This window comes from Mobula birostris, chromosome 14, assembly GCF_030028105.1.
Source record: "Mobula birostris isolate sMobBir1 chromosome 14, sMobBir1.hap1, whole genome shotgun sequence".
Classification (NCBI taxonomy): domain Eukaryota; kingdom Metazoa; phylum Chordata; class Chondrichthyes; order Myliobatiformes; family Myliobatidae; genus Mobula; species Mobula birostris.
Genome location: NC_092383.1, coordinates 87,662,937 through 87,684,258, shown reverse-complemented (window position 1 = coordinate 87,684,258; position 21,322 = coordinate 87,662,937). Strand labels below are relative to the sequence as shown.

The 21,322-nt window shown below is 41.6% G+C and overlaps 1 protein-coding gene across 1 annotated transcript; it reads right to left on the bottom strand.

Moving 5' to 3' along the window:
* Positions 1-798: 798 nt before the first annotated feature.
* LOC140210062 (CMRF35-like molecule 5) lies at positions 799-17,071 on the bottom strand. Its single transcript, XM_072278835.1, has 5 exons — positions 17,032-17,071; positions 8,733-9,065; positions 6,919-6,970; positions 2,768-2,878; positions 799-1,307 (listed from the first exon to the last, which is right to left on the bottom strand). The coding sequence occupies exons 1-4, from the start codon at positions 17,069-17,071 to the stop codon at positions 2,782-2,784; spliced, it is 522 nt and encodes a 173-aa protein (XP_072134936.1). The 3' UTR covers positions 799-1,307; positions 2,768-2,781.
* Between the last annotated feature and the right edge of the window lie 4,251 nt (positions 17,072-21,322).

Below are 21,322 nucleotides of genomic sequence, written 5' to 3'. Positions count from 1 at the left end.
GCTGATCAACTGCTCCACCTACTAACCCACCCCTTCACACTTCCAACCACCACTACTTTATCATTTCCTGTCATTCACCTAATGTACAGAGACTCCCATACCTAGTGTCACTTTATGGACAGACTATACCTATCAGTCTATGTATATAGACTAATAGACTATGTTATATTATATTATATATATAGTGTTTTTAATTATTAATGAGTTCCTATCTTATTGTGTTTTTTGTGCTGCACTGGATCTGGAGTAAAAATTATTTAGTTCTCATTTACATTTGTGTACTGAAATTGACATTAAGCAATCCTGGATTTTGAATCTTAAATTATTAGCTATTATGCAGAAGCCAGTCATAACCACTGTTATGAACTGTCATCATTGTTATTCATTTCTGGCTATTGTCTATAAGGAGTTTATATGTTCTTCCCGTGAGCGTGTGGGTTTCCTCTGGGTTCTCCGATTTCTTCCCATGTTCCAAAGACACACCAGTTGGTGGGTTAATTGGTTAATTGGTCATTGTACATTGTCCTGTGACTAGACTAAGGTTAAATCAGGGGTTGCTGGGTGGTATGGCTCAAAGGGCCGGAAGAAATAAGAAATAACATGTAAAATAAGCTAATTTGAAATTTGTAAGTCCAGAAAATGCACAGAGTGTGAAGCATTTCCCCTCAGTAATTAGGGACAAGGGGTTAAAACTGGGACAGAGGCATTGCCGTGGTGAAGCTCCACCCCCATTCATTGAAAACAAAACAAGGTGCAAGATGACAAAATTCAATTGTTTATTGATATTTTAGGTCTTGGAGCTGTGGGGACCAACTACACTGATGCTCCTATTGAGAAGACCAGCATTGGCTCTCTTACTCTTAGAGAAGTAAGTTCCTTTGCTTCCTACAATAAATCCAAAAGGTGGTCATCACAACTTGAGGAGTCCCCTTAAGTGTAATTGAAGCTAAAATACATGGTGGTAGGTTTGTAGCCCTGGACTTTCCTTACAGACTGGTTCCCCACCATTTCTGCTTTCCAGCCCCCAGCTATGGGTCTAACTGAGATTAATGGAAGTTCCATTTTACACAGCAAGACACCAGTGTGCAACATTTTCCCTGTGTGCTGTATTTCCCTAGTATTGGGGAGCAGAGACACAGCAAGATGATCAGCGGTTTTGACAGCACAGCATCAGTGCGCCAGTCCATGATGTGTGCGTGGTGAATCCGAGCATGTCGAGGATAGTTCTTGCTCTTTAGTTGGCTGTATAGTCTTGAAGGTGTTGGTGAGATATGGAGCAACTGTGTAATGTAGCAGACCCTTACAACCTGGAAGACAAAAACAAAGAATGACTCATATCTTGCAAAGCAGAATGCGAGCTTTGTGTTCCATCAATTTCCCCTTAACAATCATTAATTTAAGCACATGCTGATTAAAAGGCACTATTGTGTTAATGAATAAAATCAGAGAGTGCAAGATACCCAGCAGGTCAAGGAACTGACAGCCTGTCTGTAAATCCTATTGAAAGTTTTACAAGAAAATTTTGCAGATGACATAAAGTTGGTGGTGTTGGGTAGAGTAAAAGTTTGTCGTAAGTTACAATAGGACATAGACAGAATACAGAGCTGGGCTGAGAAAAGAAAGATGGAGTTCAATCCAGAGAGGTGTGAAGTGATCCACTTTGGAAGGTTCAAACCTGAAGGCAAGACTTTTAGCACTATGAAGAAACAGAGAGATCTTGCTGTGCATATCCATAGATCCCTCAAAGTTGCCCTGCAAGTTGTTAGGGTGGTTAAGAAGGCATAAGCCTTCATTAGTATGATGAAGCTCCATAAAACCACACTTGGAGTATTGTGTTCTGTTCTGGCCACTTCATTATAGGAAGGATGTGGAAGTTTTAAAGAGGGTGCAGATGAGATTACCAGGATGCTGCCTGGATTAGAGAGCACGTTTTATAAGGGAAGGTTGAGTGAGCTAGGGCTTTTCTCTTTGGAGTGAAGGAGGATGAGAAGTAACTTGCTAGAGATTTATAAATGACAAGAAGCATAGATGGAGTGGATAGCCAGCACCTTTTTCCCGCGGTGGCAATGGCTAATAGAAAAGGGTTTAATTTTAAGGTGATTGGAGAAAAGTGTAGTAGGAAGGATGTTAGAGGTATGTTTTTTTTACATAGAAAATGGGGGTGGGTGCATGGAACACACTGCCAGGGATGTTCGTACAGACAGATACTTTAAGGACACTTAAGAGAGACTTAAACTAATGGATGAAAGAAAAATAGTTATGTGGGAGGGAAAGGTTAGATTGATCTTGGAGTATTTTAAAAGATCGTCTCAACATCATGGACTGAAGGACCTTTACTGTGCTCTACTGTTCTATGATCTTTGTTCTAAGTCCACGGTAAGTCTGCAGTTGGAGGCATTAAAAACACATTAGTTATGTCAAGCTGTAATCAAAGAAGAAGGAAAGAGGATTTGTTTCACAGCAAAGTGCTCCCTCATTTTGATCAACACAGATATGGAATCATTCATGGCATAGGCATAGCTGGAGTGTATTCAGTCCATTGCATGCGATTTAAACTTTGGAGAAACTATTGTTTTAATAGAAACAATTTAAACGCCATTGGTACTTCATAATTGGCAAATGCTTACTTCCAAGGTCTATGGTCTATTTACAGTGTTGTGTTTTCATTTCAGAAGTATTTATGAAGATGTTTTCAAAGAATAGCTCTTAGATGTTCTTAAGGATGAACCTGTAAGTACGGAAACAATCAATTAGAAAGAAACCTTACCAGGTTTTCTTTGTCTATATTCTCATGGCCACTATACCCCAGAGAAGAAGAATGACAAAGAAGATCCAACGTAAAATGCTCCATATGAAATGGTATTTGGAATTATTTTTCCTGTGAGGAAAGAGGCAGCTAGTTTAATCAAAAACATTTATGACATGTGTGAACCGATATTTGTATTTGATTGCAAGATAGTTGTGGTGTTAGTGACCTGTTATGCTGTTGGCCTGTTATGTTGCAGGCCCTTTATGCTGTTGGCCTGTTACGTTGTAGGCTCATTATGCTGTTGGCCTGTTACGTTGTAGGCTCATTATGCTGTTGGCCTGTTACGTTGTAGGCTCATTATGCTGTTGGTTTGTTATTATGTTGTTGGTCAGTTATTTTATATTATATTTATTTTAACTTTTTTTATGCTCTAGAGCCTTACGGTTAACAAAGGGGTCCATGGACCCCAGGTTGGGAACCCCTAAGGTAGATGTAAAGGTCATGCAAAGAGTTAAACCATTTCAGTGGAAAATTACAAGTCAAACCCATTGGTTTGAGTACTGAGTCATACATATACCAGACTATTTAAGGCTGGCAGACTTCCTTCCCTAGACTTTGATAAACCAGATGTGTTTTCATGCAAAAAAATCTTTTTGATATTAGTTTATTTTCTATATCTATTTAATTAATGTAGTTAATTAAATAAGTATACATTGTCTGTCTGATTTGCTGGAATTTGAACCCCTGATTTCCCAGATCAGTGATGCAATGTAATTACTGCCTTGCTTCCAAACCTCTGCTGCAGCCTATGTTGCACAGTGTAATAAACAGAAGGTCTGTGAGGTGAAGTTGACTCTTTCATGCTTTCTTTGTACAGAGTAACAGATAATGTTACCTTGTGACGTGATGGTGGAGCAGTTAGTGCTGGTACCTCCCATTTCCATGGGCCCACATTCAATCCTGAACTTGGGTGCTTTTTGTGTGGAGTTTCCACGTTGCCTTTCCCCAAATGATCTGGTTTCCTCCCATCACCAAAAGACTTACTGATTGGCAAACTGAACACTGTAAACTGCCCCTTAGTGTTGGTTAATGTTAAAAAGATTCAAAGGGAGTTGATAGACATTTGTGAGAGAGAATATGTAGCTGGGGTACAGGGAAAGAGAGAGGGGACCAGATTGATGAGATTGCCTCCCTAGGAGTCAGCATGGATCTGAAGGGCCAAAAGTGTTGTCATAAGAATACCCTATCCACATACATTAAATTAATTTTTAGGGACTGGTAAATTCCCAGAAGGCCATAGATCATTAAAGATAGGAGCAGAATAGGCCATTTGGCCTATCGGGTGTACTCTGCCATTTGATTGTGCCCGTTTATTTATTTAGAGATACAGTGCAGACCAGCCCATTCCAGCCCAATAAGCTGAATCCGCCAGCAAACCACCTATTTAACCTGAGGATAATCACAGAACAACTTACAATGACCAATTAATCTAATAACCGGTACATCTTTGGAATGTGGGAGGAAACTGGAGCACCTGGGGAAACCCACACAGTCACGGGGAAATTGTACAAACTCCTTACAGCTGGTAACAACAGGAATTCTGCAGGTGCTGGAAATTCAAGCAACACACATAAAAGTTGCTGGTGAACGCAGCAGGCCAGGCAACATCTTTAGGAAGAGGTGCAGTTGACGTTTCAGGCCGAGACCCTTCGTCAGGACTAACTGAAGGGAGAGTGAGTAAGGGATTTAAAAGTTGGAGGGGGAGGGGGAGATCCAAAATGATAGGAGAAGACAGGAGGGGGAGGGATGGAGCCAAGAGCTGGACAGGTGATAGGCAAAAGGGATACGAGAGGATCATGGGACAGGAGGTCCGGGAAGAAAGACAAGGGGCGGGGGGACCCAGAGGATGGGCAAGGGGTATATTCAGAGGGACAGAGGGAGAAAAAGGAGAGTGAGAGAAAGAATGTGTGTATAAAAATAAGTAACAGATGGGGTTCAAGGGGGAGGTGGGGCATTAGCGGAAGTTAGAGAAGTCGATGTTCATTCCATCAGGTTGGAGGCTACCCAGACGGAATATAAGGTGTTGTTCCTCCAACCTGAGTGTGGCTTCATCTTTACAGTAGAGGAGGCTGTGGATAGACATGTCAGAATGGGAATGGGATGTGGAATTAAAATGTGTGGCCACTGGGAGATCCTGCTTTCTCTGGCGGACAGAGCGTAGATGTTCAGCAAAGCGGTCTCCCAGTCTGCGTCGGGTCTCGCCAATATATAGAAGGCCACATCGGGAGCACCGGATGCAGTATATCACCCCAGCCGACTCACAGGTGGAGTGTTGCCTCACCTGGAAGGACTGTTTGGGGCCCTGAATGGTGGTAAGGGAGGAAGTGTAAGGGCATGTGTAGCACTTGTTCTGCTTACACGGATAAGTGCCAGGAGGGATCCCACCACTAAGCACATCTTTCCCTCCCCCCCTCTGCATTCCGCAGGGATCGCTCCCTACGCAACTCCCTTGTCCAGTCGTCCCCCCCATCCCTCCCCACTGATCTCCCTCCTGGCACTTATCCGTGTAAGCGTTTTATTTTGGGTTATGATAATTTTCCTTGTGGGTCGGGTGTGGTACAAACAAATGAGCACAGTCACCTATTCACCCTTTGTGTTGTTAGTTTAGTTAGAGATAGAGACTGAGCAGGGTTTGGATATTTTTTGTTGACTGCGTAGTTGCTTATATCATTAATATTGTTTCTCGCTGTATAAAATCGTTCGCCTTTGCTGGTTTTGTAATAAAGGATTGAACGTGCTTTTTTTGACTTGGAACACTGTTATTTGGAGGTGTGGCAATACAGTATTGAGTCGCTCAATTAGTCTCTCGGCAATTTTGGTTTCCTTTTCAAGTAACCGCTACTGTCCCACTGACAGCAACGCGGGGATTTCGAAATTAAACTGTAGATCATCTGAAACCAGCAAGCTGCACTAGTTTCATGGTTTAGTTTCAGCAAGCACTGGTAGTGTCTACATTATCCAAGCCCACTGCCAACATCGAGAGTGCCGACTTACCATAGAGATTGAAACATCAAGTCCTAGTAGCTCTACTTATAACATTAGGGCATAGGCATCAGCAGGAGAAATTCAGCACATTGATTCCCTAGCACCCATTTTACATTTTTGCATGATCAATAATATTCATCTGACTCTGAAATGGTTTAAAATAAATCTTCAATTTCCTAATGCAGATGACACCACTGCTGGTAAAATCCCAGATGATGACAAGGAGGCATACAGGATTGAGACAGATTTGATGGCTGAGTGGTGTTGTAACAACTTTGCACTCAATGTCAATAAAACCAAGGAATTAATTGTGGACTTTAGGAACGGAGCATTGGGAGAACACATACCAATCCACATTGAGGAGACTAGTAGTGGTGGAAAAAGTGAGCAGCCTCTAGTTTCTGGATGTCAACATCTCCGAGCTTCTATCCTGCGCATAACACATTAATGTGACTACAAAGAAGGCTCTCCTTCATTAGGAGTTTGAGCATATCAACAAAGATTTGCTAATTTGTATAGATGTAAAGCAGAGATCATTCTGACTGGTTGCATTACACCCGGGTATAGAGGCTTCAATGCACAAGATCGCAAAAGGCTGGAGAGGGTTGTAGACTCAACTAGCTCAATGGCAGACACAACCTTCCCCACCATCAAGGGCATGTTCAGGAGGTGGCGCATTAAGAAAGTGGCATCCTTTATTAAGATCACTCACCATCAGGGACATGGCCTTTTCTCATTTCTACCATCAAGGAGAAGTTACAGGAACGTGAAGATCTACACTCAGTGATTTAGGAACAGCTTCTTCCATTCGTCATCAGAGTTCTGAACAGTCCATGATCCTAAGAATACTACTTCATTGTTCCTTTTATTTGCGCAATTTATTTATTTTGTAAATTATATTAATTTTAAGTCTTTGCTCTATTCTGCTGCTGCAAAGCAACAGATTTTACATCACACAAGGCAGTGATAATAAATCCTTATTTGGAGTCTGATTTTGACCTGTAGATCCTCAAAGAATCATTAATCATCCCATGCACAGCAGTAAAATATTATTCATCGTTACAGTTGTGCAGATATAGAGCAAGTGCTTGTAAGGTATAATTTTATAAAGATTTTGCTTTTACCTGATTTCCTGCACTGATAAGTTATCTGTGACTGGAGGAAGTAACTGATGACCTGTTAGAAATGAGGGAAATATCTGTTAGGTGCTTGTGCAGGTAAATGTTCATTATAATCCATGCCATTTACTTTGCACTAAGCAAGTACTGTATATAAAATATAATGGCATGAAACTAATATCAACAGGATATAGTTTAATTGCTTAATAGATTTTTATTTATTTTTTAGAATAGTACAGCACATGAAAGGGCCCTTCATTCCTTTGTTTCTGTGCTATGGTGCCAAATGAAAGAACTTGCATCTTCCATGCACATGATCCATATTCCTCCCTTCCTTTCATGTTTATATGTCTGTCTAAATGCCTCTTAAATATCGCTCTCATGTTATGGGTGGCAGGGTGGAAACATGTCTCCACCAGAGGTGGTGTAAGATACTCCTTCCCTCCGCTAGCCTGCAGGTCACCCTTGGGCAAGGTGTAGCACCTGCTTAGCCCCCTGATCAGAATCACGTGAAGCCATGGGAGCAGGCAGTGGATGGTCATAGGAGCAGCTGGTGCGTATCACAAGCCCTGGTTATGTGACCACTGATGACAGGCAGACAATCGCTGAAGAGCTTTGTAAAGACACTGCCCAGAAGAAGACAATGGCAAACCACTTCTGTAGGAAAATTTGCCAAGAACAATTGTGGTCATGGAAGGACCATGATCGCCTCTGTCTTACAACACGGCACGTAATAAACAAACGAATAATGTCTGCTTGTACAACCACCTTTCACAGCATAAGTGGATATGAGCTATAACCTGAGAATGGACAGATTTGAATTGTTTTCTCTGGATTACCGAAAGCTGAGGGGAGATCTGATAGTTTATAGAATTATGGGAAACATAGATAGGGTAGATAGAGTCTCTCCCAGGAGAGAAATGTCAAATAGTAGAAGGCATAGCTTTAAGACTAAAGGGAGAAAGTTTAGGGGAGATGTACAGGGTGAGCTTTATTTTACCCAGATGCTAGGTGCCTCTCTTATAGCTCATATCCACTTATGCTGTCAGCATCATGGTGTACTTCCCAGACACCCTCTCCAAATCTTCTCCACCCTTAATGTTATGGGACAACCAGAACCGAACACTAACTCCAAATGTGGCCTGACCAAACTTTCATACAGCTGCAACATGATTTCTTGAATTTTATACCCAATACCCCAGCTGCTAAAGGCAAGCATGCCAAATGCCTTACTTACCGCCCTGTTTATTTATTTTTATTTGGAGATACAGCATGGAATAGTTCTTTTGGCCCTTTGAGCTGCACCGCCCAGCAACCCCCGACAACTCCAATTTAACCATAACCTAATCACAGGACTAGTTACAATGACCAATTAACCTACTAACCAGTACATGTTTGGACTGTGGGAGGAATCTGGGAGGTCTGGAGAAAACCCACAAAAAGTGTCCTTACAGAGGACCCTGGGATCAAACTCTGAATTCTGACACCCCAGGCTGTAATATCGTCATGCTAACTGCTACGTTGCTGTGGCATCTTTTGATGTTGCCACTTACAAGAGCAATGGATTTGACCTTAAGATCCCACTGTGCATCAATGGTCTTAAGGTCCTGCCATTCTCTCAGTACTTTCCCCTTAAGTTTGCCCTCCGCAAATACAACACCTCACACTTTTCAAATTAAATATGAACTGCCCTTTCTCTGCCCATATCTACAATGCAATTCTGTTGAAAGCTTTGAACAATTTAGCAAATTATGCATTAAGCCATACAGCAGTCTATGCAAAAAAACATTAATAATTACAGAAGTATATTCAAGCCTTACTTTCAAAGATGTCCAGTTTTACAGGAATTTGCAGGTCCATCAAAAATCTGATAATTCCACACCAATACATGTCTTGATCATTCAGAGTTAGCTGGTCCATGGTGACTGTAAACTCCCCGACTCTTTTATCATCTTTAATGCTTATCCTGCCTTCAGAGATTGTCTTCTCAGAGCCTTGAGTTTTTACCAGAATGGTACAGGCTGACCTATTCTTGCCTTTGCACCAGTATTTCTGATAGTTGCGGAAAAACATGTGGTAGGTACAGGTAATCTGGACTGATTCTCCCTCATTTCCATTTACTACTTGTGGTCCTCTTAGAGTAGCATTTGCAACTGTTCAATGTGAACATATAATGAACATGTTAAAGCATAAAAATTGTAACAGATTAATAACTCAGTAGCACATGCAAAATTCTGGAGTAACTTATCAGGTCAGGCAGCGTCAATGGAGGGGAATAAACAGCCTACATTTTGTGCTGATTTCTCTAACATCTGGTAATTACACCCCACCCTTATTTCCCCCATTTTTCATTCATTGTTCTGGTTACCCATTCATCCCTTCACTTCTCCTCTCCCACCCTCATTACCTGCCTATCACTTCCTTGTGGTTCCCTACCTCCTCCCCTTTATTCCATGATCCACTGATCTCTTCTTCAGCTCTTTACCTTTCCCCACCTCATCTCCCAGCTTCTCCACCTCCCCCACCTATCCCTTCACATCGTTTCCTCTATCACCTACCAGCTTGTACGCCTCCCACTCCTCCCGCGATCTTACTCTTGTTTCTGCCCCGTTCCTTTCCAGTCCTGATGAAAGGTCTCAGCCTGAAATGTCAACTGTTTATTTCCCTGCACAGAAGCTGCCTGACCTGCTAATTTCCTCCAGCACTTTGTGCGTGTTGCTCAAGATTTCCAGCAACTTCAGAACCTCTTCCGTCTAATAACTCCCGAGTGTTCACTTGAGAACTTAAGATCATTTGAAATTTTGGTCCTTGTGTCCTAACTCGCACCAAGCTCCAATTACCTGACATCTTTGCAATTGCTGATCTTTTCTATTAAACAGAATCTTCGAAGTACTCATCCTTGCTTTCGTTTTACTGCATTATCTTGCCTTGTTCCCATCTCCAGAATCTCAAGCCCTTTAACAACCCAGATCTCTGCACTCCTCCAAATACAGCCTCTTGACCCCTCTAATACTTGCAGGCATGCCTTCAACCTTTTGCCCTTCTACTCCTCTCCAACTCGCTCCTCTTTTAAGCTCTCCATAAGACGCCCTCGCCCACACCTTGCTCATTTACCTAATGCCTTATCAGCAGAGGAAAATCAAGCCAAAAAAGAAGCACTGCAGATGATGGAATTCTGAAATATAAACAGGAAGGTCTGGAACCACTCTGCTGGTCAGGAGGTGTCAGTGGACAATGAAGCAGTTAACACGTCAGGCTCTACCCCAGCAGGAACACACAAAACACTGGAGGAACTCAACACCTCAGGCGGTATCTAAGGAGGATAATGGACAGTTGAGATTTCAGGACACAAAATGTTCCTACGGTATTTTGTGTATTGCCCTCTCTTGTGTCCATGCTAGAGATGTCTGACAAAAGACCTAGAAGCTAAAACTTTAATGTTCGTTCTTTCCACAGATACTACCTGAACAACTGAGCAAAATGGATTTCTGCTTTCACTTCTTACATCTCATCCCATAGCTTTGTGTCAGCATCTTGGCTGTTAAGTCTTGTGAGGTGCCTCATGGTGCTTTCTACGTTAAGAGTGCTATACAAATAAAAAATCTATTTTAGGACTGGTTATTACCCCTGGAACATCAGGGACTTGAATCAGAGAGGATAACTTCACACATCCCATCACTGAACTAATTCCACAATCGATGGATTCAGTTTTAAGGATTCTACTGGTCTTGATATTTATTGCTTATTTATTATTGTTACAAAAACACTTTTTTCTCAGCTCAAGCTGGTAAAACCTGAGGTGCAGGCAGAGCTAAGCACACCCATTTCACAATTATTAGGAACTTTCGGACTATTCTGGTGCTGGTTAGTATTGTGCCTTTCTGAAGATTTATATAGAAATTGCTGTGTAGCCCTAATTGTTTAATGCTATTGTGTTGTGCATTTGGGATGATAGCAGTTGTAGATATTGCTATCAGGACAATGTATACCCTGTTCATGTTCAAAAGTCTTGACTTTCAATTTCCTCTTTTAATTGAGCATATTTCTGGTGTTTTTCACTTATTGATTTCTGTAGGTAATATGTGTTTGGAATGGCTAATTCTATTAAGCAGGTTGTTCTTTCTTGTTTATCCTGTATTGTTACGGATTGTCCTATCTATAATAATGGATCAGTCGTAATATAATTTGTGGTATTCTGACCCGAAAGCTCGATCATGATTGTATTTATCGTAAGGTATGATTTTTTTATGTTTGTACTTTAAAGCAAGATTTTGATGAATGATATTTGCTACTTGATTGTGCCTGTGTAAGTAATCAGATTGAATTAAACTGCTACAGGATCCTGTAACGTGTTGGATTGTTTATTGTTTTTCTCGTCATTTTCTACATTTATCATCTTGAATTTGTTGGTCTTTTATTATGTAATTTTGATTTTTTTTGAGTGTGTTAACCACCTGGTCCTATATTACCACAAGGAATCCTTTTGTTTCGGGGAAGAGGTCCCCAATTCTGAGCCAGGCGTTCAACGCTTCCTTGTCGACATCTGATCTGCAAGGATCATGGGGATGTCTTCCATGAAGGTCATGCTCCACCATTGGTTAACTTTTTCTTCAACAATGATAATTTGTTCATTTTCCTGGGTTATGCTCTCATTTAAGTTTAGTGGTGTGTACTTCTTATCAGAATTGTATATGTCGGTATTTCAGTGGAGTAAAGGAAATTATAGTGGCATGAGAGAGGAACTCGTGAAAGTTGACTGGAAAGGGGCACTGGTGGGAAGGACAGCACAGCAGCAGTGGCTGGAGTTTATGCGAGAAGTGAGGAAGATGCAAGATAGGTATATTACAAAAAAGAAGAAATTTTTGAATGGAAAAAGGATGCAACCGTGGTTGACAAGAGAAGTCAAAGCAAAAGTTAAAGCAAAGGAGAGGGCATACAAGGAAGCAAAAATTAGTGGGAAGACAGAGGATTGGGAGGTTTTTAAAAGCTTACAAAAGGAAACTAAGAAGCTTGTGAAGAGGGAAAAGATTATCTATGAAAGGAAGCTAGCAAATAATATCAAAGAGGATACTAAAAGCTTTTTCAAGTATATAAAGAGTAAAAGACAGGTGAGAGTAGATATAGGACTGATAGAAAATGATGCTGGAGAAATTGTAATGGGAGATAAGGAGATGGCGGAGGAACTGAACGAGTATTTTGTATCAGTCTTCAGTGAGGAAGACATCAGCAGTATACCGGACACTCAAGGGTGGCAGGGAAGAGAAGTGTGCGCAGTCACAATTACGACAGAGAAAGTACTCAGGAAGCTGAATAGTCTAAGGGTTGATAAATCTCCCGGACCAGATGGAATGCACCCTTGTGTTCTGAAGGAAGTAGCTGTGGAGATTGCGGAGGCATTAGCGATGATCTTTCAAAAGTCGATAGATTCTGGCATGGTTCTGGAGGACTGGAAGATTGCAAATGTCACTCCGCTATTTAAGAATGGGACAAGGAAGCAAAAAGGAAATTATAGACCTGTTAGCTTGACATCGGTGGTTGGGAAGTTGTTGGAGTTGACTGTCAAGGATGAGGTTACAGAGTACCTGGAGGCATATGACAAGATAGGCAGAACTCAGCATGGTTTTCTTAAAGGAAAATCCTGCCTGACAAACCTATTACAATTTTTTGAGAAAATTACCAGTAGGCTAGACAAGGGAGAGGCAGTGGATGTTGTATATTTGGATTTTCAGAAGGCCTTTGACAAGGTACCACACATGAGGCTGCTTAACAAGATAAGAGCCCATGAAATTACGGAAAAGTTACATACGTGGATAGGGTGTTGGCTGATTGGCAGGAAGCAGTGAGTGGGAATAAAGGGATCCTATTCTGGTTGGCTGCCGGTTACCAGTGGTGTTCCACAGGGGTCTGTGTTGGGGCCACTTCTTTTTACGTTGTATTCAACGATTTGGATTATGGAATAAACAACAGGAATTCTGCAGATGCTGGAAATTCAAGCAACACACATCAAAGTTGCTGGTGAATGCAGCAGGCCAGGCAGCATCTCTAGGAAGAGGTGCAGTCGACGTTTCAGGCTGAGACCCTTCGTCAGGACTAACTGAAGGAAGAGTGAGTAAGAGATTTGAAAGTTGGAGGGGAAGATCCAAAATGATAGGAGAAGACAGGAGGGGGAGGGATAGAACCAAAAGCTGGACAGGTGATTGGCAAAAGGGATACGAGAGGATCATGGGACAGGAGGCCCAGGAAGAAAGACAAGGGGGGGGGACCCAGAGGATGGGCAAGAGGTATATTCAAAGGGACAGAGGGAGAAAAAGGAGAGCGAGAGAAAGAATGTGTGTATAAAAATAAGTAACAGATGGGGTACGAGGGGGAGGTGGGGCATTAGCGGAAGTTAGAGAAGTCGATGTTCATGCCATCAGGTTGGAGGCTACCCAGACGGAATATAAGGTGTTGTTCCTCCAACCTGAGTGTGGCTTCATCTTTACAGTAGAGGAGGCCATGGATAGACATGTCAGAATGGGAATGGGATGTGGAATTAAAATGTGTGGCCACTGGGAGATCCTGCTTTCTCTGGCGGACAGAGCGTAGGTGTTCAGCAAAGCGGTCTCCCAGTCTGCGTCGGGTCTCGCCAATATATAGACGCAGTATATCACCCCAGCCGACTCACAGGTGAAGTGTCACCTCACCTGGAAGGACTGTTTGAGGCCCTGAATGGTGGTAAGGGAGGAAGTGTAAGGGCATGGGTAGCACTTGTTCCGCTTACACGGATAAGTGCCAGGAGGGAGATCAGTGGGGAGGGATGGGGGGGACGAATGGACAAGGGAGTCACGTAGGGAGCGATCCCTGCGGAAAGCAGAGAGGGGGGGGAGGGAAAGATGTGCTTAGTGGTGGGATCCTGTTGGAGGTGGCGGAAGTTATGGAGAATAATATGTCGGACCCGGAGGCTGGTGGGGTGGTAGGTGAGGACCAGGGGAACCCTATTCCTAGTGGGGTGGCGGGAGGATGGAGTGAGAGCAGATGTACGTGAAATGGGAGAGATGCGTTTAAGAGCAGAGTTGATAGTGGAGGAAGGGAAGCCCCTTTCTTTAAAAAAGGAGGACATCTCCCTCATCCTAGAATGAAAAGCCTCATCCTGAGAGCAGATGCGGCGGAGATGGAGGAATTGCGAGAAGGGGATGGCGTTTTTGCAAGAGACAGGGTGAGAAGAGGAATAGCCCAGATAGCTGGGAGAGTCAGTAGGCTTATAGTAGACATCAGTGGATAAGCTATCTCTAGAGACAGAGACAGAAAGATCTAGAAAGGGGAGGGAGGTGTCGGAAATGGACCAGGTAAACTTGAGGGCAGGGTGAAAGTTGGAGGCAAAGTTAATAAAGTCAATGAGCTCTGCATGCGTGCAGGAAGCAGCGCCAATGCAGTCGTCGATGTAGTGAAAGAAAAGTGGGGGACAGATACCAGAATAGGCACGGAACATAGATTGTTCCACAAAGCCAACATAAAGGCAGGCATAGCTAGGACCCATACGGGTGCCCATAGCTACACCTTTAGTTTGGAGGAAGTGAGAGGATTATGGAATAGATGGCTTTGTGGCTAAGTTTGCTGATGATACGAAGATAGGTGGAGGGGCCGGTAGTGCTGAGGAAACGGAGAGTCTGCAGAGAGACTTGGATAGATTGGAAGAATGGGCAAAGAAGTGGCAAATGAAATACAATATTGGAAAGTATATGGTTATGCACTTTGACAGAAGAAATAAACGGGCAGACTGTTATTTAAATGGGGAGAGAATTCAAAGTTCTGAGATGCAATGGGATTGGGAGTCCTCGTGCAGGATACCCTTAAGGTTAACCTCCAGGTTGAGTCGGTGGTGAAGAAGGCAAATGCAATGTTGGCATTCATTTCTAGAGGAATAGGGTATAGGAGCAGGGATGTGATTATGAGGCTCTATAAGGTGCTGGTAAGACCTCACTTGGAGTACTGTGGGCAGTTTTGGGCTCCTTATTTAAGAAAGGATGTGCTGACGTTGGAGAGGGTACAGAGAAGATTCACTAGAATGCTTCCGGGAACGAGAGGGTTAACATATGAGGAACATTTGTCCGCTCTTGGACTGTATTCCTTGGAGTTTAGAAGAATGAGGGGGGACCTCATAGAAACATTTCAAATGTTGAAAGGCATGGACACAGTGGATGTGGCAAAGTTGTTTCCCATGATGGGGGAGTCTTGTACGAGAGGGCATGACTTGAGGATTGAAGAGCGCCCATTCAGAACAGAGATGTGAAGAAATTTTTTTAGCCAGAGGGTGGTGAATCTATGGAATTTGTTGCCACGGGCAGCAGTGGAGGCCAAGTCACTGGGTGTATTTAAGGCAGAGATTGACAGGTATCTGAGTAGCCAGGGCATCAAAGGTTATGGTGAGAAGGCTGGGGAGTGGGACTAAATGGGAGAATGGATCAGCTCATGATAAAATGGCGGAGCAGACTCAATGGGCTGAATGGCCAACTTCTGCTTCTTTGTCTTATGGTCTTATGTTCACATGGAGTGCTGAATCCTGTTTTCACTGATGACAATATATTCTTAGAAGTTTTATCTGACTGTTGTGTAGATTTTTAATATCTGTTATTCCTCTTTCTCCTTCTGTCAAAGGTAGTGTTAATCTAAGTGCATTAGCGTGTACATAACGTTTTCTGAAATCTGTCATTTTTTTCTTCTTACTTTTCTTTGTAAATTTTCCAGGTCTGTTTCAGACCAAGATATCATGTCGAAAGGATACATTAATATAGATGTAGCAAAGGTGTTTATTGTCTCTGTTATGTTTTTATTGCTGAGCTCTACTTAAGCTGGTAAAACCTGAGATACAGGAATAGCCAAGTACGCTCATTTCTCAATTGCTAGGAACTTTGGAGTATTCTAGTGCTGTTTAGTATTGTGGCTTTCTGAAGGTTTACATAGATACTATTATTAATATTATTATTATTATTTTCCTTTTTTTGTGTTTCCAAAATTTGTTATCTTTTGCAGATTGGTTGTTTGACTGTCTCTGCCCTGTGTGGTTTTTCATTGATTCTATTGAATTTCTTTCTATTTTCTGTAACTGCTTGCAAGAAAATTAAGCTCAGGGTGGTATATGGAGTGATACTGTATTTGTACTTTGGTAATAAATTTACTTTGAACTTTGAAATGTTTAAAAAGTTGTTGCTGTTTTGCTCACAGCCTGTTCTGCATTTTATTCAGCAGTTTCAGTTTACCCTTTAAATGTATGGGCTTTCATGGGGACTGAGAGACTTACTGGCAGGTCATAAATCCTTGCCTGAATTTTATAATCTCTAAATTAGTTTTCCTTATGTCATCTGTCGATCCTTGCAAATTGCTGTAAATACCTTCCCTCGGCCCTGAATTTCTCTAATTATGGGAGCAGTTTCACACACGGGGCAACTTAGATCTCTGGAAATTCCAAGTTTTGACTACCCTCTCATCTCTTAAAAATATACACAGAATGTTCTGCTTTTCTTTGCTTCCTGCAAAAGTAGATAATTTCACAATTCTTCATATCATTTTGCAATTAATTTTTGTCCAGTCTCCAAACGGGCTTTATACTAGTACAATATGGCTCGTAACAGTCCACTTCGTGCACTAAAAAATAGAAAATGATTTTAAAAATAGATAATCGATAAAGCTTTGTCATTTGCTGGGACATGCCCGTGCTTAAACTAGCTTTAATTATTTGAAAAGGAAATATAAATGCATCTATCTAGAGTAGATGATGCACAAAGCTGATGAAAATAAGGAAAACTTGGATCATCTTCAAAAAATCCCAAAGCAATTTGCAACCATGTCATATTGTAATGAAGAAAGTATGATGGCTGATTTGTGTACAAGTTGATACATACACCCAGAAATGTAGGGCATTAATTCTGATCCTCTTGTTTCCATGGTTGGATATGTCCAATTCTCTAGGAAACAATATATACAGGAGGTGAAGAAATTGAATGATAGAGATCGCAAGATATTCCATCCATTTAAATTAGCTGTCAACATGCAAGCTCTTCTGATTGTCCCTAGTTATACTAAAATCTAACTTGCATATTATCAAATACCAATATGATTTCAAGAAGAGTTGCAGTCACTTACCTGACAGGGTGATCATGAAATAAAGAAACACAAAGTCCATGCTTTACTGCTTTTGAATCCTGTGAAGCTTATGATATTGTTCCTATTTTATATCTGCACAGCTCTACTGAGTTTCATTGGTTGCAGGAAGCATATTTATAGGAATAGGGTGGAACTTGTGACAAAATGAATTACTCTGATATTTATATTTTCATGATTCCAGCTCTCTGCTAATCTCAAGAATAGCCATTAAGGAATGGCTGAGTAAATATTGTTTTTAGTGACTGTATTTTGAGATCTTATGATAAATTATTTCTTAAAACTGGTGGAATGGAATACCAAATTGCTCTGTCTTTGATAGCTGGCTGGGTCATGTGTTAAACAGCAGATGCTCTGTTTAATTCAGAATAGACCGATGTAATTAAGGACCTGACCTTAAGGTGTGCTGAAAGGAGGTAAGGTGGAAAATATTGACAGAAGATTCTAGAAATACTCAGCAGGTCAGGCAGCATCTGTGGAGAGAGAAGAAGGCAGGAAAGATGGATAGGACAAAAGGAATATCAATAATAGAGACCAGTTCAAGTGGGTTATGGGGCAATTGTAGGCTTATTCAGAAGGTTAAGGCACATGGGGTCCAAGGTGAGCTGGCTAATTGGATCTAAACTTAGTTTGGTGATAGAAGCAGAAGATAGGATGTTTTTCACATAGGAAGATGCTGACTAGTGAATACACAGGGATTGGTGCTGTTACTATTGATCTTTGTAATGGTTACTAATGACCTGGATGTGAATAGAAGAGGTATTTCAAGATTCAAGAATCAAGATTCATTTATGATCAAAGAATGTATAAGTTATACAACCTTGAGATTTGCTTGCTTTTATTATCAAAGAATGTATAAGTTATACAACCTTGAGATTTGCTTGCTTTTATTATCAAAGAATGTATAAATTATACAACCTTTAGACTTGCTTGCTGACAGGTAGCACAAAGCAAGAAACCTGAAAGAGCCCAATTAAAAAAAAATGAAAATAGAAAAGTAAAAGACAAACACTGGATATGCAAGAGAAAGAAAAAAGAAATTTTGATCATGCAAACAATTGAAGCGATCAACAACAGCATTCCAAACCAAAAATTGAGTTGTCATAATCTGAACCCCGGACGAGGCCCAAAGCCTTACTTATCAATTCAACATATTAGTGGACACGGAGTACAGCAGCTGGGGCAGTCTTCATAGCCTCAGCGCCACTGAGATAGCTACCACAGAGAACAAGCGAAATAGGCTCTCATTCCGACCAACACCCTTGTCTTTTCAGTCTGTCTAGGCCAGCATTTAAATTGACTCAACAGCAGAACAGTGAAAGGCTCCAGCACCCTGAAGAAGGAGCGAAGATCACAGAGAGTGAGTGAAATTGGCTCTCACCTCTGATCTAGGCCAGTGTTTAAATGGCCTAAACAGTGAATTGTAAGCACGGCAACCAGCCCTTTTGACCCAATGAACCCATGCTGTCGCTGTGACCAATTAACTTACTAATCCATACATCTTTGGAATATGGAACGAAGCTGGAGCACCCAGAGGAATCTTACGCAGACACGGGAAGAGTGTACAAACTCCCTATGCACAATGATAGGATTGGAACCCAGGTCACTGGCATTAGAGATGACACAAACATTACTGGCACTGTGATTAGCAAGGAAGGTTGTCTAAGGAAAGGTGGATGGAATTTAATCACATGAAGTGCAAAGCAACTCACTTGACAAGTGAAGTCGAGATAGGACACATGCAATTAGTGGTTGGGCTCAAAGGAAGGTCGATAAACAGACACATAGTGCTCAGCTTCATAACTCCCCCGACAGCAGCAACACAGATTGGCAGAGAGATGAAGAAGGCCGGTAATGTGTCCACCTTCATTGTTTGTGACATAGAATGTAAGAATTGAGATGCTATGTTACAACTTTCCTTAACTATGGTTCAGTTATACTTTGAGCATTGGGTGCACTTTTCTTTGCCATGCCATAGGAACGTTGTGAGTATGCTGAAGAGAATGCAGAGGAGAATCACCAGAATGTTGCCTGGGCTGGAGGACTTCAGGCAGAGGAGAGATTGGATAGGCAAGACTTGTTTATTTTGGAGTGAAGGAGGCTGAGGGATGATATGATAGATACTGCATATGAATGGCACAGTTAAGGTAGATAGCTAAACTATTCTCTTGGTAGGAGTATGAAAAACAAGACAGCATAGCTTGAAGATGGGAGGAAGTTGTTTTAAAGGAGATCTGTAGGCTATGTTTTACACAAAGTGATGCTGATATCTGGAATGTTCTGCCAAAAGAAGTGGAGAAGTTAGATACAAGAAGAAATTAGACAATCTCCACAATAGGAGAGGAATAGGAGGACATGGTCTAGTATAGATAGGCATAAGGTTTGGCATAGGAGTGGTGGGCTTGAACTTTGAACTTTGAACATGTAGTGAAATGTGTCATTTATGTCAATGACCAGCACAGTCCAAGCAAAGTGCTGGGGGCAGCCCACAAGTGTCACCACACTTCTGCCACTGACGTAGCATGCCCACAACTTACTAACCCTAATGGAATGTGGAAAGAAACCGTAGCACCACAGGAAACTCACGCAGTCACGGGGAGAATAAACAACTTCTTTACAGGCAGCAGCCTTACAGGGAATCAAACCTGGACCGGTGATCGGTGGCGCAGTAAAGTGATTGTGCTATACCACTGTACTGTCCTCTCCAATATTGATGAGATGTTATGGTCATCTAGTTCTACTGCAATTACTTTGCTTGGCTTTCAAGTGCTCTATAAGGAAATGGAAGTTTCTTTTGCTATCAGTTCATTTTTAACCCAGTTTCAGTCACACTGGAGCCAAGCTTTCTGAATGAACTCTAATAATCCACTACTTGTAACATTTCCCCTGACCTTAGGCTGATTGCGTGAATGGGGGAGAAGTCTTTTGTTAATTTATCTTTTGAAGAGTGGTTCTCTTAATAATCCTTGCATAAGTATCTCCCTGTGAACTCTCCTTAAATAACATGATGGGATATTTTACCATGTTAAAAATACACTATAAGTAAGTTGTTACTTTAACACCTCAGCTATAACTCAAATGGTATTTATAAATGGTAATTACAAAACTGTTTGTCTTGCTTATTCCTAAAAACCATTGAAGAGTGATCGTAGCCTTCATCATCATAGGAACTGGTCAAACTTGGGGGTAGATATGGACCTTGTTGTAATGTAGAACATGTGACACTGAACTAATGATCTCTCATTAATGTTATTGCAAAATTAATATCGCTCCTTGTCAGTCTAGTTTATAGTATATTCAAAATGTTATAAGGTATGTTCGTCAAATCACAACATGGACTTTGCCCAAAAAGTTACACAGGAGAATATGATAACTCTATGAGAATTGTAGGGAGCAACAACCACCATTACACAAGAACATTTTTGACCTATTAAAACCTTTGACTCCATCATAAGACCATGAAACCATTTGGCCCATCGAGCCTGCTCTGCCATTCCATCATGGCTGATTTATTATCCCTCACAGCCCCCTTCTCTTGACTTCTCCCCTAACCCAATGGCCTTACTAATCAAGAACCTATCAACCTTCGCTTTAAATATACCCAATTACTTTGCCTCCACTGCCATCTGTAGCAATGAATTCGACAGGTTCACTACCCTCCGGCTAAAGAAATTCCTCCTCATCTCTGCTCCAAAAGGATGTCCTTGTATTCTGAGGTTGTGCCCTCTGGACCTAGAGTCCCCCACTACAGAAAACATTCTCTCAATATCCATTCTATCTACATATTTCAATATTTGATAAGTTTCTGTGAAATCATCCCTCATTCTTCTAAGCTCCAGCAAGTACAGGCTCAGAGCCATCAAATGTTCCTAATACATTAACTCTTTAATTCCTAGGATCATTCTCTTGAACCTCTCCAATGTCAGCACATCCTCTCTTAGATAAATGGTCCAAAACTGCCCACAATGGTCCAAGTGTGGTCTGACCAAAGACTTATAAGGCCTCAGCATTACATCCTTGCTTTTATATTCTGCTCCTTCTGATATGAATGATAACATTGCATTTGCCTTCCTTACCACCAACTCAACTTGCAAGTTAACCTTTAGGGAATCCTGAACAAGGACTTCGAAGTTCTGCTACACCTCTGAGTTTTGAATTTTCTTCCCATTACTACAATGCTGTACATCAGTCCTGCAGGAGTGGAGCTGATGTTCAGAACTAATAAGAAGCTATTCATCCGACAGAGGCCACACCTCACTTGATCTCCAGTAGC

What these genes read in the sequence shown, in the direction of transcription:
- LOC140210062 (XM_072278835.1), bottom strand. Translation starts at nt 17,071, where the DNA reads ATGGACTTTGTGTTTCTTTATTTCATGATCACCCTGTCAG. An exon ending in TTTCATGATCACCCTGTCAG is followed by an intron (nt 9,066 to 17,031) that starts GTAAGTGACTGC and finishes CACATTGAACAG; the next exon opens with TTGCAAATGCTACTCTAAGA. An exon ending in AAAACTGGACATCTTTGAAA is followed by an intron (nt 6,971 to 8,732) that starts GTAAGGCTTGAA and finishes CATTTCTAACAG; the next exon opens with GTCATCAGTTACTTCCTCCA.